At 33.0% G+C, this 17,318-nt stretch overlaps 2 protein-coding genes across 14 annotated transcripts; one reads left to right on the top strand and one right to left on the bottom strand.

Annotated features, from left to right (window-relative positions):
* Positions 1–1,461: 1,461 nt before the first annotated feature.
* Positions 1,462–8,444, top strand: LOC106759505 (protein IMPAIRED IN BABA-INDUCED STERILITY 1). 6 transcript variants are annotated; one of them, XM_014642698.2, is made up of 9 exons: positions 1,463–2,765; positions 3,856–4,140; positions 4,246–4,563; positions 4,753–4,980; positions 5,200–5,297; positions 5,689–5,797; positions 5,880–6,386; positions 6,998–7,124; positions 8,005–8,444. In XM_014642698.2, the coding sequence occupies exons 1-9, from the start codon at positions 2,436–2,438 to the stop codon at positions 8,019–8,021; spliced, it is 2,019 nt and encodes a 672-aa protein (XP_014498184.1). In that variant the 5' UTR covers positions 1,463–2,435; the 3' UTR covers positions 8,022–8,444. The 6 variants fall into 6 exon arrangements, with proteins under 6 accessions (XP_014498186.1, XP_014498184.1, XP_014498183.1 ...); XM_014642697.2 differs by lacking the exon at positions 8,005–8,444 and having other exon boundaries at positions 1,463–2,294; positions 2,394–2,765; positions 6,998–7,972; XM_014642701.2 differs by lacking the exon at positions 8,005–8,444 and adding an exon at positions 7,325–7,970.
* Positions 8,445–10,290: 1,846 nt separating this feature from the next.
* On the bottom strand, positions 10,291–15,429 carry LOC106758898. 8 transcript variants are annotated; one of them, XM_022780018.1, is made up of 11 exons: positions 13,902–14,019; positions 13,540–13,758; positions 13,407–13,446; positions 13,245–13,328; positions 12,645–13,094; positions 12,403–12,538; positions 12,139–12,301; positions 11,896–12,024; positions 11,567–11,761; positions 11,182–11,304; positions 10,291–10,642 (listed from the first exon to the last, which is right to left on the bottom strand). In XM_022780018.1, the coding sequence occupies exons 2-11, from the start codon at positions 13,708–13,710 to the stop codon at positions 10,526–10,528; spliced, it is 1,608 nt and encodes a 535-aa protein (XP_022635739.1). In that variant the 5' UTR covers positions 13,711–13,758; positions 13,902–14,019; the 3' UTR covers positions 10,291–10,525. The 8 variants fall into 8 exon arrangements, with proteins under 8 accessions (XP_022635739.1, XP_022635740.1, XP_022635735.1 ...); XM_022780019.1 differs by having other exon boundaries at positions 13,245–13,325; XM_022780014.1 differs by lacking the exon at positions 13,902–14,019 and adding an exon at positions 14,996–15,429 and having other exon boundaries at positions 13,407–13,758.
* Between the last annotated feature and the right edge of the window lie 1,889 nt (positions 15,430–17,318).

The raw sequence follows: 17,318 nt of genomic DNA, 5'->3' as shown, positions 1-17,318 counted from the left end.
ACAACACACTGAACTTGTATCTAGGATCTGTGTGACAATGTCTAGAGAAATTGATGGGATGAAAATAGATGAGACATAAAGTAGAAATTAATGCCTATTTGGTAGGTAGGAGATAGATGAAAAGAAGTTTTGTATTTGTAAGAAAAGAAATAATATGGAATTAACTTTTAAATTATATTGTCTTATTTTTCACACACATATTTTTATCTTCTTTTATATATATGTATGTATACACACACGTATTGAGTATTTCTTTCCTCGAGCAGGTTCTTCCTTTTCCTTCCATCAAACATTTTAAACTTATTTTATAAATTGCCACAATTTAAACTCTTTATTATTATATTTTTATATAAAATTGCATTTTCTCTGAGGGATGTTTTAGCAGGATCAGATTTAGGTTGGAGTGGATGATGTGTAATAGAGAAAGCATAGCTCCAGTTACTACTTTTATTCTGTCTACTTTAGTGTCAGACTTTGCTCCTTGGTGTTAGGCATCCCATAAACAATTGTGGATATTGATTTTGTTCTTAAGAGTTAAAAAATTCTTTCAAATCCATTTTAAATATGTAATTATTTGATTTTCTTTCAAAGAAAAGTATATCAGTTCTACATAGAAGTGGTTTAAAGACTTACTTTAATGATTAATTAACTAAAAAACTAAATTGGAATAAAAATGATTGAAAGGTTAAAATTATATGTTAATAGTAATAAAAGAATGTAAAATATAATTTCATCTTGAAAAAGAAACAAATTCTTTAGTAATTTGTTTATTTGTATGTAGATATGTTCTTGATAATCTGACAAGAAAGTATAGAAAGGAAAGGAAGCCCCCATCTGCTGCCACCTTTATTATTTTCTAAAGATGGTCAAAACATTAAAGTTTAGACTTGTTTAATTTAACTCATCCTTTTTTTTTTTTTTCTGCTCACTTTACCAGGCTCAAGGAATCTTAGCAACAGGAAATTATTTTAACCACTGAGTAACTTTTAGTAGTTTTTGAACAACAAACATCTTATATCACTCTCCAGAATAATATAAATTATATATTCTTCTTTTATCAGCAATTTATATATATATATATATATATATATATATATATATATATATATATATATATATATATATATATATATATATATATATATATATATATATGATAATAACTACAAATAACAATTATTATGTGTCAACATCATAAAAGAATTTATTACAGTATTGAGCAAGACATCAAATCATTTTCCGAGTACAAGATGTGAGCATTACACAACAATTATTAAGTGATGCTTAGATTATAAGTTTTTTTTTTTTTAAAACATTATTAAAAAATGGTTCAACATTAAACATAAACACTCATTTTAGTGAAAATTAAAACCTTGACTCCTAATTATTTTATTAAACTAACATCTATTACAATCTCTTATGATTAATACTGTGTAACTGATAGATGCACAACTACTGTGAAACTTTTTGCACTGTCTCTGATAATTAAACATGCACATATCAAAAACATGAATTGTTGCATTCTTTTAACAGAGAAACAAAATCATACAATGATGCACCAAAAAACTCCAAAACATGTACTACATAACTTTAGTCACATAATCAAAATACAATCAAAACCAGAAACAATCATGACCCACGTAGTCATGAACAGTTTGAAAGGAAAGAACATCATAACCACAATCACTCACTGAACATGTAAATTATCCAACAAGTCCAAAAGAGGTGTCAGGTCACAATTGGACAACAACTCAACTTAAAGAACTGTCGGATTACAACTATATCCAACTGACACTTGAACAAAAAAAAAAGAAGTAAATTTTATTGCTATTATAACGTGATGATAGAAAAGAAAGATGAGTGTAGATATATGATTGCTGATAAAATTATTTTTCCAACCCAAATCAACTAATTCCATCATGCGTTTGAATGGTGCTGTTAGGAGTTGGCATGTAACCATCGTGCACCATGCCATTACAGGACAGTCTCTTTTTTCTCTTTCTCTTTGTACTTCTCTGTGTATCCAAACAAAGCGACAAACAAACTGAAAACAATAAGACATTATTGGAACCGTTACATTACACCTTTCTCTCTCTTCTTTCTTTCTCTTACATTTAGAACACCAAAAAGAGATATGCACCCTTGGGACCCGCGAATGTCTCACGACCGTTCGCGACATCCTCGAAAATCCTCCGCAGATCTCGCGACATACGGAGAGAAAGACGAGGGTTGGATATTGATTACTGGATTGTGTCATTTTCGGAGGAGAGAAAAAACCAAGCCCAAAGAGCGAGGTAGGAGCAACAAAGCATCAGTTTTTTTCTCCTCTCCCAATGTTTTTCTTTCTGGGTTTCTCTCCGTTTTCTCTCTGATCGTTTCGTTTTTCTCCGGAGGCGTTTTCGCAACCCGTTTCTAGCCGGGTCGGACCCCGGCAAATGGGTTGCGCGAGCTCGAGGCGGGCTCTTGCTGGAAGCGATTTCACGCCGCCGGGACTGCTATCGTTGCGATCGAGCTCGCGGAAAAGGTGCAATGGGAAGAGGCGAAACAGCGTCGTGGAGGCGCGTGAGATAGACGCGGGATTGGAGGAGGAGAAGGAGTGGAAGAAGGGGAGCTTGAGAGGTCCGGTGTCGTTGAGGTTGTCGTGTAGGTTTGTGGAGGCTGAGCAGAATGCCGCTGGGTGGCCACCTTGGCTTACCTCTGTTGCAGGGGAAGCTATTCAAGGGTGGGTCCCTCTCAAAACCGATTCTTTTGAGAGATTGGATAAGGTACTCAACTCATTTATACATTGATATTCAAGTTGAAAAATGATTGATGACATCTCAAATACTAAATTATTCTAAAGGAAATTTGACAGTAAGATACAGTGCAATGGAAATAAATTATAGACATTGTTGTGGATGTTTAATGCTTAGAAGTAATTAGAGATTTGTGCATTCAATGTTATCTTGTATATTCTTCTTTAATATTCTATTAAATATTATCACGTATTATGAAAATCAAACAATTTTAATTGTAGTTGTTTGTTTCAAAGTGTTGTAACTTAATGCAGAAAAGGATAAAACTTACTAGCAATTTAATGACATGATTTTTTAGTGTTGCTTTTCATCATGTAATAGAGTTTCACCCATGATAATATTTAATAAACATTTATCAATCATGTTGTTGCGATGAATTATTAGAAAATAGTATCAAAAGTATGGGAGGAATTAAATCTAACTTTTTCAATTAGAATTTGACTTTTAACTTGGTAGTTCACATAATTAATAGAGGCATGTTTTGAAAGTTAACCAATATTATTGGGGTGAAACTCCAATTTGGATGAGAACAATCTTACTTTTTTGTTCTTGAAAAAATGAATGCTTTGTGGCGATGAATTACGTGTACATGATGGTTGGGCCATGTTCATGTAGGCTTTAATTTTTGTAATGATGATTTTATTTGAAGATGGCAATAAGCTTCGTAATGAGATGGAGGCAGTTTTTTGACTTTTTATAATTTGGTGGGAAATAAATGATGGGAGTGGTGGACCATTTGTTTTCTTAAACTTAAAGTTTTCAATTTTGGATGTAACTTCAGTTGTGTTCAAGAGTCCTCCTAATGTAGAACAAGGCTAAACAACAATTCTTCTAACCAAACATAATGATATTAAATGTTGAAGTTTTTGCATTTAACTATTAGAGAAGAAAACAAAAAATCAAATCATGGTTCTAAGGTTCGACGAAAATTTGATGTTAGATTCTCACGAAATAGCAACTAGCTTGTAAAGAACAGAGACAATTTCTTGGCCTTATTATGGCTTCTTAATGTCATTATGTTCTTAACATTTATCTATTTACAGCATTTTCTTTTCTGTAGATTGGACAAGGTACATATAGCACTGTATTCCAAGCACGTGAAATTGAAACTGGGAGGATGGTTGCCCTGAAGAAGGTACGATTTGACAAACTTAAAGATGATAGCATTAGGTTCATGGCAAGAGAAATAGTGATTCTTCGCTCACTTGACCACCCAAACATCATGAAATTGGATGGTATAATTACTTCACAACAATCAAACAACATATACCTTGTATTTGAATACATGGAGCATGACCTTGCTGGCCTAGTGGCTTCTCCTGATATAAAGTTCACTGAATCACAGGTTTGTCTGCATTTTATTACGTAATTTTGTGACTCACTAGGTTGGTTACTTTAGCTTAGTGCATTAAATGTTACCATAACTTTTGTTTCATATTTTACTAAACAGATTAAGTGTTACATGAGACAGTTATTGAGTGGAATCGAGCATTGTCACCTTCGAGGTATTATGCATCGAGACATTAAAGTATCTAATATACTAGTGAACAATAAAGGTGTTCTCAAGATAGCAGATTTTGGATTAGCAAATACCCTTAGTCCTAATAGCAAGCAACCCTTAACAAGTCGAGTGGTGACTCTATGGTATCGTCCTCCTGAACTCTTAATGGGATCAACAAACTATGGTGTTTCGGTGGATCTATGGAGTGTTGGCTGTGTATTTGCTGAACTTTTTCTGGGGAAGCCCATCCTTAAGGGGAGAACTGAGGTAATCCTCATTTTCAACATATCACATTAATGCATAGGATCCTGAAATTGCCATGTTGTTTTTCCTTCAGGGGGATAAAATCGAAGACTTTATTCATCCTTCCAAGGATAATCAATGCATCATTTCATTTGAGGCTAACACTAAGTCTTTGTAGGCTTAATTTGTTGTGTGTTCTTATTTAATCTACAGGTGGAACAATTACACAGAATTTTCAAGCTTTGCGGTTCTCCACCTGAGGAATACTGGAAAAAGAGTAAGCTTCCTCTGGCCACAATGTTTAAGCCTCAGACTAATTACGAAGCCTCTCTTCATGAGAGGTGTAAAGGTTTTCCTGTAACTGCTGTAAAACTACTTGAGACTTTACTTTCCATTGATCCCTCCAAGCGTGGGACTGCCTCCTCTGCACTCACGTCTGAGGTGAATTCTTTATGCATTTTGATCTTCTTCCTTTTTCAATAAGATTTATCTTTTCCATAAAGAATGAATCTTCAGTAGTTAACCATGAGGATGGTGTTCCACTAGTATTTTTCATAGTTGTTATTCTGAAACTGCTGCTTTATTAGGATGCATACTGGCTTTTGGCTATTGCACGTAAGTATGTTTCTGATTCTATGTTTCATGTTGGATATTTTGTAGTATTTCAGCACCAAGCCATATGCCTGTGATCCATCACTCATGCCAAAGTATCCACCAAGCAAAGAAATGGATGCTAGAAATCGGGAAGAAGCGAGCAGGTATATATAATTTCAGTGTTTTCTTGTATACATTATGGCAAAGCTATGTTACACTTGGCTTTTGCTCCTGCTTTGACTCTTATTTATAAATATAGTTATTATTATTACTACTATAGGGAATGTAAATTAAAGGTTGCATCATCTTCGAAAAGACCAAGGCCTAAATTTTGGTCATATTCGTGTATATCAAAACCTAATGCTGGAGAATTAGACCTTTGAAGTGAAAGAAGTTAGCATTCATTATTCATTTAAATCATTCACCAGGTCCAAACTTGAGTATCTTAACCACCGAATTATTTAAAATGGATACTCTTCTCAATCATGGTTTCTATTGGAACTACATGCTTAATTTATTTCCAATTTCTGCGACTGAATTCTGTCTTGTACACAGGAAAAAGACTTTAGGTAAAGGGAGAGAGGCTGCAACTTCAAAAAGGAATAGACGAGTCCACAAAGTTTCCCATGACCATATAAATTTCAACAAACCAGCTTGGAAAGAGGTGCTCTTGCTTTCAGTAATAGTGCCACGCTGCTTGAAGAAAATAACTATTTTTTATTCACTTCTCTTTCTTGTTTGTGAAGGAAATGCAGAATAGTTCTCAAAATATTGGCACAAGTGATGATGGTAGGGCACATGTTGCAAAAGTTAAAATAGGAGCTTTGCATAAAGAGCAACCAAAGGCTTCATGTGATGCAAAGTCTGAGGCTACCCAAGTGGTGGATGGTTGCAATGGAAACAGTTTATACTCTGGACCAGCACCAGTCTCAGCATCCAGTGGTTTTACATGGGCCAAAAGGAGAAAACCAGAAGCTTCATCCATATTGTCTGATGGTTCAAGAAGCAAAATCAGTGCTCTGGATCCAATCTTTGTACAAGGCGCATGTGATTTAACAAAACATGAGATAGAAGTTTCAGAAAGGAAACATGGTTTCAACACAAGACATCAGGACAGGACTTCCAGCCATGTATTACCAATATACCAGGCTCCTCGCTTTCAACAAAAATCATTCGATTTAGCTGATAAATACAACTCAAATTATTTCATGGAATTTGATTTCACAGATAAATTGGATACTCTGTTAGATCAGGTAAGTTTGAAATCCTCAGTCGAATTTGAACACGTTTTATGATCAAACAAAACCATAGGTTATCATTGTTGATCATGGACAATATATGCCACTTTTGATACATTAACTGATCTGTCAGATTTGGTAACTAATACTTCATACGTGTTTTTTCATTAATCGGTGGACATAATCATTTCTAATGGATTTACTTTTTTTTTTTACTAATTAGTGGTTGAAAAACTTCCCTTGCTATAGTATAACTTAATCCTCCAAATATCAGTAACATCCCAATGATTTCCAAATGATAATTTTAGTCCTTAAACGACTAATTTGGTCCTAGTGAATAGTAGCTTTGCACTATTTTGATGTCTACAAATTAACACCAGAGAAGCGATTTTGTCTAATAATCTTTGGTAAACTAAACTATTGTTCTTAGAATATTCCAATGACGAAAATTAAGGTTTTTTTTTTTTTATTTTTTTATTTTACTTACTATTCATGGAAATTCCTATTTAGCAGTGTTGTTTTCACCGAGTGCTGGTCTTATATGAAATCTTGATATGAATCAAAATACGTATGTACTGCTCTATATTAATCAGGTTGCATCTTATTATGTGCCAAATCTTTTACAGAACCACAGAAAATATGGTGAGCCTGTGAAGTTATCAGCGGCAAAAATGATTTCATCAAATAAAAAGGACGAGTTGTTGCAGCGAAATGATATGCGTCGATCTCTTCGTATGTCAACATCGGGAAGAGGTAAAAAGACTACTTTTATCTAGGGTGATGTTACACGAGAAACAAACATATTTCACCTCCATGCATGCTCAACATAATGTTGCAGTATACATTTTTCTTTGGTCTGTAACTGCAGTTTTAAGGGTAAATCACAAGTTGTTTAAAACAAAATTACAATATAGCTCGTTACGAATACCAGCATATGAATTTGTGTATTACAGACCAATGACACAAGGATCGATGGAGAGGATTAATCCCACATCTTCAAGGGCTGCATGGCTAAGAAAACATTGTGGCCATTGATGATATCCTTAATGGATATCTGAACCATTATATCTTGTACTTCAGCTTTCTTGATTTGTTCACTACAGAGTTAAGTGTACATATAGGACTAACTCTGAATTATACATAGGATTACAGTAACAAATTGCAGCTCCCAAGTGTTGGGTGATATGCTTAATGAAAAGTTAACTTTTCTAAGAATTCTTTTAACTTGGTGGCCATCCACTACATGTGTTCATTTATTTATTTCATCATGTTCTTTCAACCCTTGTATATGCTGCATTACAGATATTGAAAACTTGAAAAGAGAGAGAAATATAAATGTATTATTCTAAAAATACTCTTGCAAATAGGCAATACAAAGTACTACAATGAAGTTATACCAAAGCAACTAACTATATTCTATATTTCTGTTTTGTTGATTTAAAAATACTTAAGGATGAGATAAACCACAATTTCCTTTTCTATTTATACATTTTTTATTGTCTTTGTGGTTCTAACACTTACATATATTGTAGGAGATTACTTCGTGCATTCTTTATGAAATTGAAAATGTATTAAAAAATTCTGGATTACAGTTTCCAGAAATATTCTAAAAGAAAATATTTTAACTATTCAGGATTATTCATTCTATAACAACTTCATTCACCATGTTCCTCCTCTTGGCTACAAAAAACACATTAACGTTGTGGCCATGCTTGTTGGAATTTGTCTCCACTGACGACATCATTGTTGGCATGAAGCACGTTGGCGTCGGCCTATGTACAAAGGTTTCGTATGAAATTGCTTCGGTCACCATTGCAATTTTGATATAACTTAAGCACTCAAAATATCAGTAGGTTATTGACCATGTAGATGATGTTCTCAATCGCAATGCCAAGAAAATCATTCAGGAAACTAAGATTGAATGTTTTCTCTGACATGCGTGAGCCGACATATCTTTTTGCAGAACTTGTAACCCATGTACTTATTTGAAACATTCTAGATTTATATTCTAGAAGATGTACAGATTTTACAAGCCTCAATAGTAATGTCATCAGTTTATGGTCATCTCAATAAGCTTGGAAATGGGTCAATGAACATGTGGTGAAAGGATAAAATATTTTTATTGTATCATATAAAAAGCATACAAATTATTGAATGTTAATTTGTTTACTAATTTAAAACATTTAATGGTATAAATTTACTGCTTGCACTCTGTTTATGATTACAGGTTTTAAAAGGTTATGAATTCATAGAAAAATGACACTTAGGAGACCGTGGACAATTAGTACAATTTCTGGAGTCTCAAAAAGGAAATCACCTATATGCCTTTATCTGTTTTTAATGATCACTCAATATAATTTAATTAATAAAATAAAGAATTTAATCTGCTCGCTGTTTAAATTCTCTTGCTGTCAGAATTTCTGTGCTATCCAAAATCCTAGTTGATGGCCTCTTACAGTCTAAATTTGGAGGAGCTTGCAAAAAAGTTCAGATCATAAAATACAGGTTTTCACCTTATAATATCGTAACTAATAGAAGTGACAGGTTGCATGATAAAGAAAAATATTCTATTTTATCATGTTTAAAAGCTATATAAAAACTAAGGAAATGAAATAACAAAAGAACACTAAAACAATCAAGACAAAACAAAATTTAATACAAGTGATAGACCGTGTAATTAATCTTAACCCTGTCAGACACTTTTTAGTATAGACTTTTTTTTTATGTTTTTCACCAAATGATCATGATTTTAGGGCGAATTAAAGCTGTCAAAATGGATAATCTGGTTCGATCTGGTCTGATCTGAACTCGTGGTGAATCAGGTTGATCCGCATATTGTAACTCATTCTGACAGTTCTAAGACGAATACATCGCTGTAAAAGAATAATTGTGTTTGAGAAAAGAGACTATACTATTATTATATCAATATACTGTATCTAACTATGCACCTTAATTGCCAGCATTTTCACTTACTTTTTGTCAATCAGTGTTATATTTGTTTCCGTATATATTTTATATTAAATCTGTGTCAACACTAAAACCAATAATGGCCTCTGCTCACCATCCTCGTATTATTTATAGGAGAATATTGCTGCACTAACACATGCACCCACTTGAAGAGATAGAGACAGAGAGAGAGAGAGGAATATTTCACTTAACTTTATTCAATTGAAGCTATATTATGGCTCTTACAAGTGGTGGCATATTTGTAGGCATAATTTTCTTATAGAATAATGAGAAAATGATCCGGACAATATAAAATAACATTGTAAATCAATTTAACTTATGTAATAAGTACTTAACAAAGTAAACCCTACTATGCTTTCTTATTGATTTCCGTGAAGAAATTAAACTCAATTAATGTAAAACATATACAAGAACTTAGTAATGAAGTAAATTTAGCTTCCAATAAGAAAGTTATGCAATAAGGACAATGATACAGGTGAAACAGCTACCGGAATCTTTACCTAAACTCTTCAATGCATATTTGTGATATTTAAAGGTCAGGTTAATATTAAATGCTGCCATACAAAAGCAAATGTTTTGCACTTGCAAAAGCAACAAAAAGTGAATAGTATTAAAATTTAAATTTAAGTCTAATTCAATCTTACACAACCCTTTTAAGATTAGACATTAATGGTCTTATAGCACTCTCTGATAACAAATGAGGTGAAAGATCCAATAAATAACAATTCTTGTTATAATATATTTTGATGACTATGATACCATCTTAAGAATCTTAAGAAGTGAGTTTAATCCAAGTTTACAAAACTAACTTTTAAGATGAAATTTGCAAGATAAATTCATCTTATTTTTAGTTTATGTGGAATTTTCAACATATAACGCTTGAGAGATTAGAAACATTTGTCCTTTCCATAATGCAATGACTTCCACTTGTTTACAGGTTACATTACAATAGTTAATAAAGAAACACTTCTACCTTTCATTCATGTGGCAAAACATGTTAATCATCCTCTAAATTTCTTTTCCTGGAATGTACATTTGAACAAAAAACATAACCGCAGGAGTTGCATCATACTTAAACAAGTTGACTCCCACTTTTCCTAGACCGAGGAATTATACAAAAGTAGCTAATACATACATATGTTTATTTATACTGTTGAATGCTATTCCCTCCAATCAACTGAAAACCCTTAGCATTCACCGTCAATAGTCATTAGCATGGGTATTTGACCACTATCATTGAGATCAATCTTGTTCAATCTAAGGCAGCACAATACTTTTTCTGGAAGCTCTTCTTGTTTCTGTGCCTGTGTTAGGAATTTAGAGATTGTCAATCTTAGTCGAAGGCTAACTCTATAATTCTGCTGAAAAAAGGGTTGCAGTTCTCATAAAAGAATATTCAAATTCAATTTGACCTTCATGCATTTTGTATTATTAAATGTTACTAAAATAATTCTCCCTAGAATGGGTGAGAAACGAGTCCAGATTCTCTGCTGAGTCTTCAAAATACACTGATGTTGGTATATCAAAAAAGTTATCAATATATCTTAATACATCAAAATCAGTGTCCATCATTATATTTTCAAGACTTAATAGCACAGAAAACTCAGCAGGGTATCCAGGTTTGTGAGAAACAACAAATATTGTTAAGCATAGGAATTTATATGCATGTCATAGCAGAAGCTAGGAAGGGTTGATCTGTTTTTGAATTGAAAACTGGTGAGGGAAATGTTGACTGGATATTTGTAGTCATAGCAAGTTTAAAAGTAAAATATTTTATTTTGATGACGATGGATGCCAAATATTATATCTAAGAATGCCAGAGTATGCAAACATGATAAAATACCTGAATGGTTAGGCCTAAATCAAGAATGCCCTCTTTCAAACGACCCCTAAATGCATCAAGTCCTTTCCTGGATATGTAGCTAAATCGATGAATGTCCAGATCAATCTCAAAGTAATTAGGACCCTGTTAGGAGCAGAATAAACATAAGGAAATTCCATATAAGTTGCTACAACAAATGTTTGTTAACCTAGAGGAGAAATGTTACAATAGAAAGAGAAAAAAATTGAGCTAAGGGTACCCAAAGGTCTCCTAAGTCAAGACAAAAAAAATATCAGAAACTTTGGAAAAAAGGAATCACGTTAGTTAAAACATCACAAATTTGTATGTTTTGATACTTTTTTGTATAATATGGTAGAAAAATGATTATTTTTAAACTTTGCTGTACCTTGTAAAAGTTGTGCTGTGGGCGTGAGAGTACAGGTTTTCCGTTATAAGCATTTACTAGTTTCTTTTCAGCAGAACTCAAATCCATATCCTCTGAATTGACGAGTCCTACCATGATCTTCAGCCTTTCTCTAAAAGCAACACTACTTTCTTTTGCAAATCCTTTTACCTTTTCTGTCTCATCCTCAACTAATTTCTACAGCATAAACAAGAAACATGAACCATAATGACGTGAAAAGGAGAACTATATACTAAGGTTACTTGGTAACATAAATTGACTAAAATGAAAATGGTTTAGAATGGGATAATAGCAGCGAACAATATATTTACCATAATGCTTTCCTGAAACTGGGAAGAAATGTTTTCATCAAGAGTCTCAGAAGCTTTGAAATACAATACAAGACTCATCCCTTCTCCATCACTATCACCAAGGAACATTGCAGCTGGATATGTAGGCAACTGCCACAAAGCGCAGAAGATTGTATGATATATGTGAAACCAATCAACATGCATATGCCAACACTAGTACTGCATTTTCTTAATGTTGTTGAACTAAACACCAAAAAACTATACCTGGATATTTACCACAAGGAGTTGCGGAAAATCTCCTTTGGTCTTGACATTGGGAAGCTCAAGATGTCGAGCAATGTGATGTATTTTTCTTCGACAGGCAAATAGATCAACGCCAATAGGAGTGTAAGGACTGTGATTCGGTGCAGGGGACTTTTGCTTATCTCTACAAAGAGAGAATGGTCAGACGATTATATTTTCACCGAACTAAAACTGGTTATATCTGCATATAATGGAAACAAGATGCAAGGAAGTTCAGCAGCATACTTGAAATAGTTTTCACTTCGAAGATGAAATGTTGAGGGCGGAATTTCTGACCAACAACCAGGAGATGGCTTTTCTCCATTCTGGCATGGAATTGTGTGCCCTGCTCTGGGTCGCACAAAGTATCTTTTTGAACGACCTTACATTCAAATACAATATTAAGGAGCTTAATTAGCATAATCCCAAAGGAACCAATGCAGTAGTGTTAGAAAAGGACCATTGTTCTGTTAAATTTGATCACTTACTAATATATTCATTTGCATCATCTACATCACAGGACCTTCGTTTGAAAGAAAGCTTGAAGATATGTGACAGTCGTTTGCTTTGGCGATTCAGTGTTTTGTCATTGAAACTGTACGAGGGTGCCATCCGAAGAAGGCCTGATTTCCGTGCACTCTCTGGAGTTTTCTCTTCCAAACCATGTTTGTATTCCTTTATACCTTTGAAGCTTCCCTGAGTCTTGCTTAAGCGAGACATTCCACGACCTGGTGTACTCACAAGGCCAAAACCACTTTCATCTCTTCCCTTTAATTTGTCTTGATTGCTTCCATCAACTTTGAGATAGCTTTCATGATATTCTTCATACTGACACCTGGAATCTGCAAAACGTGATGATCTTCCATACTTGAGCACTTGACCACATGGGATGTTTCCAACTGTGCCGGATACTATTGGAAAACCATCTGCATAGAAATCTGCAACCCAAGGTAAGAAAAGTAAAGAAAGAAACAACAATCTATACGGTGCAAACATAACCACATAATAATAGCCATTCTTAGAGGCTTGAATTTCTGTTCACGTGGTTCAGTAATTGCTTATGTATGTTAACAGGTAATACATATTACCTCCATGAACACTATTGAAGTCTTCATCTGAATCAGATTCCAGAATGCTGACTGAATCAAAATATGTTTCTTCTTGACTCACTACTGCAAGCATTGACATAACAAATTCATCACAACTCCCAAAAGATAAAAATTTAAAATAGTAAAGTCAAAAGAATATACAGTTTGCATCGTCGTCATACTGACTGAGTTGCCATTGAAGCTGAGTAAGATGGAATACTGAATTAGAAACTTCTGAGCGCCTGCAAGCAGTAGTTGCACCATTTTCAAAGTCCATATGAACAAATTCACTTACAGAATAATCTGTCATACGCGCCCCTGCGCTGCCACTCCTTTTCAGGATGATATCATCTGGAATAGGAATGGAAATAGAACTTGAGATCTTTTGACGCCGTCTTGTTATCCGTCTACGGAGATTCCTTGGTCCTTTTATTGCATTAGAAGGTACTGATACGCAACCCCCCATGGTATATTGTTAGGAATACCAGTTTCAACGAATGACAAAACTCAAAACCTGCATAATATACGAAAGGAAATTCTAGAAAAAGTAAAAATCAAAGCAATGGAAAACAACATGTGGATAAATGAGATAATCTATATTCATATAATTAACACAAATCAAGCTTTCATAAACTAGGACATGATGGTTGCTTTTACCTTTGGGCTCGGTGTGGAGGAAATAAAGGAAAAGGTGGAATTCAACACTTTGAAAAAAGGAAGGCTGATAAACCAATGAAGATAACCACAACCAAAACAAATTTATAGTACTCACACAGTCATGGATGCAGAGAGATTTTCCTTTTGAGGTTGTTTCAAGGAAGCTACTGTTGCCTCCTTAAACGGAGAGCAAATACACTTACATTTATATGGAAAAGGCTGAAGAAAAGCAAAAAGATCCTCATGTGATACATCAGACAAACGAAAAGCATGTAAAGAATGGTAAAGAGAAATGACATTATAACAACCTTCAGAAGAGAAAAGCTATTATCATTTTTGTGTACAATGCATCTATACAGAAAACAATAATTAAATGATATCGTATAGATATAAAAGATAAATGTTTATTGTTGTATAGGTAAAAGGTTGTTTGTATAACGTGAAATATCGTGTGAAAAGAAAAAAGTTACAATAAAATAGTGGAACACAAGATAATGGCACAGGCAAAAGAACATGCAGATTTCACAAACAACAAAGAAGAAGACAACAACGCATAGAAATCTGAATCATACTGGAATTCCTTCCTTCAAATTTTATCTGATTAAAAAAAAAACACTCCAAAAGAATTCTGGAATCCCTTAAAGGAGGAAATATATATATAAAAAAAAGAATATCTATAAACCAAAAGAAAAATGTCATCATGGCTGACATTCATACCAGAAAAGTTATATAGAACTGTAGCAGAGAAGATATGTGACCGGCCAATTCAACATAAAAAACGAAACAACATAAATGGTGCTAACAAACTTGTAACTCGATTGACACCGGCCTATGTAAGAATTGGAGTGAGACATTGGTGTTTTTTAGCGTGTCATGCGGATAGAAAAAGTATTCATCTTTGCTTATAGATAGTCTCTGTCAAAAAATCTGGTTAATAGTGAAGTATTTCCTTTCTCCATTATGTTTTGCATCAGACTTTAACTTAAAACTTTGATTTAACAGATATATACCTACTTTTATTCAGACCAACCTAACGTTGATATTAACTGAATATTCATGGTTGGATACCTCCAACAATAAGAAGAAAGAATTACCTGTTCTATGAGAGATCTGTTGGGTGGGATATGATCTTCCTCTCCATGCAACAAGGAAAAAATATGAAGGAGTCAAAGTAGAGGGAGAAGGAAGAACATGTGGAGGTGGGTCCGACAATGGCTATGTCGGATCCAGAACGTTGCAAAAACACAACACCTTCTATGTGTCTTCCTGTTCAATAATTGCTCCGTTATAAACCACCTAATCAATCATTGATAACGTTGAAGAAAGAATTAAAAGGAGAGATGAAGGGGTTTGAACAAAGTTTGGTGCGGATAATAATAGCTACATATAAATAATATCAGAAAAGTGGAAGGTTCCGTTAGATGATGATAATGAGAAGTAGGAATGGTGTTGATGTTTGTTTGGTCGTGGTGTTCCCCTTGAGTTTAGCTCTTCATCCACGAGATTTAGTTGCCTTTATCCAATGAAACATAAACAACAACAAAAGTTCCCACGTTAGCAGTCATGTTGTACTATTTTTTCCTATTATTCGCCACCTTTTTAATTACAACCATAATTAATTAGTCAGTCTTAAATATAAGCTTTTAGAGATCAAACACTAGAAACTGTGATTTTGCATATTTAACAAGGTAATCTTCATAACACTATTTCTTTAATTCGAACCTTTATGAAAACCTGTGTGTTTCTTACATTAATTATACTAAGCTTCTGAGAAATGCATAGAAGCGTTGAAGATGAAAGCAAAGAACGAGGCAAAACACATGAGATAATAAATTACTGCATAGAATAGGGTAGCTTGTTAAACTTTCAAGGGCATCATAATAAATATGTAATAGAAGAAGGATCTGTCTTCACATGCAAGTGCAGTGATGCACGTGCAGCAGCACGTACGTTCATGTAAAAGAGAATTTATTTGGATTAATGCAACCGCCCTAGCTAGCCACGGTGCACTCGATCTGCATAATATCACCACTGCACGTGTCAACCATTTATGGAAACCAAAGTAGAAAATTCTCAGGTAACAATTCACCTTCATCACCCTCAATTATTGTACTTGTCCTATATTATTTCTAATTCAGAGATTCTCTGTATCTTTTGACTATACTGATATTAACTTCTGATTGGACTTTTCAATCACTGCTCCTATACCAATCTTTTCGATGCATTTATTTTATTGTTTTTCAGATTCATCAATGGTGTTTATTCCAATAATATATGTCCATATTCTATTCTGGCTATTGTTATTTTGTCATAAATTAATGAAAATGATGCTTAGAAGTAATAGGCAAAATTATACCTAAGATTTCAGTAGCATATATATACATACATATATATATATATATATATATATATATATGAGATCATAGATTTTAATAATTGTATTATAAGAAAATGAAGGGAAAATTTCTTAGTTAGTTAACTTTGTCTTCCGGTTAATATGGTTGAGTAATATAGTTAACGTCATCCACAATTTAATTTTAATTAATTTTATTACTTTTAGTTGTAAGAAATTAAGATAGAGGATTCTAAGAATATCTCCTTAGGCATGGTGATTCGTAGTAACAAAAATCAAATAATAAGAATATTAAATTTAATTAAAATATCAAGAAAAATTATATGCAACAAACGAGAAAATTGAAGTAAACTTACAAATAAAAATAAATAAAAGGTGGTTGTTACAAATTAAATCAACTTTAAACCTTTATATTAAGTGAATATTTAGTCATTCATAAAATGAATCAATATTTTTATAGGCCTAGGGTTATATATATTATTTATAATCAGTCTTGCCATATATTTCTCCACTGTTTTGATAAGTATGTTTTTATGTGCGTTTTTCATTGTGTATTGAACAAAAACTAGTATTTTTTATTTTATTTTATTTTAAAATTCCTTGCAATATGAGACAATTTCAGAGAATTTTTGAACTGTTTTATATCTCATTCGTTATCATTAATTGTTTGGATGTTTGTAACTTCAGTTTGTATGATTTTATATCAATGTAAGTTTATTGATTTATTTTAATTTTCTAATATTTTCGCTTTGTATTTTATTTAAAAAATGTATTACATTACTAAAAAAATTCAAAATAAATATGTATAAATTCAAGAGTAAATAAATTAGACACGTGAATACATTTACTTAGTATGTTATCCAATTCATAATATTTATTAAACTGTTTATCAAAATATATAAATTTAAAACATGCAATGAATAAATTAATTACATTATAAAATTGGTTTTAGTAGTGTTTCTCGAAGTAAAGGAGGAACAAATGTCCTAGTGGAATGGAAATATAGTTTTCGTCGAACATTTTCATAGAAAGAATAAAATAAACTTGATAGAAGAAAGGATAGA

This window comes from Vigna radiata, chromosome 4, assembly GCF_000741045.1.
Source record: "Vigna radiata var. radiata cultivar VC1973A chromosome 4, Vradiata_ver6, whole genome shotgun sequence".
Taxonomy (NCBI): domain Eukaryota; kingdom Viridiplantae; phylum Streptophyta; class Magnoliopsida; order Fabales; family Fabaceae; genus Vigna; species Vigna radiata.
This window is presented reverse-complemented; position numbering and strand designations above follow the sequence as displayed.

Coding starts and splice junctions, on each gene's coding strand:
- LOC106758898 (XM_022780014.1), bottom strand. CDS start 13,710: ATGGGGGGTTGCGTATCAGTACCTTCTAATGCAATAAAAGGACCAAGG. Junction 13,095..13,244: donor CTTCAATAGTGTTCATGGAG/GTAATATGTATT, acceptor CTTGGGTTGCAG/ATTTCTATGCAGATGGTTTT. Junction 12,025..12,138: donor TCCTTGTGGTAAATATCCAG/GTATAGTTTTTT, acceptor GCTTTGTGGCAG/TTGCCTACATATCCAGCTGC.
- LOC106759505 (XM_014642697.2), top strand. CDS start 2,436: ATGGGTTGCGCGAGCTCGAGGCGGGCTCTTGCTGGAAGCGATTTCACG. Junction 2,766..3,855: donor CTTTTGAGAGATTGGATAAG/GTACTCAACTCA, acceptor TCTTTTCTGTAG/ATTGGACAAGGTACATATAG. Junction 6,387..6,997: donor TGGATACTCTGTTAGATCAG/GTAAGTTTGAAA, acceptor AATCTTTTACAG/AACCACAGAAAATATGGTGA.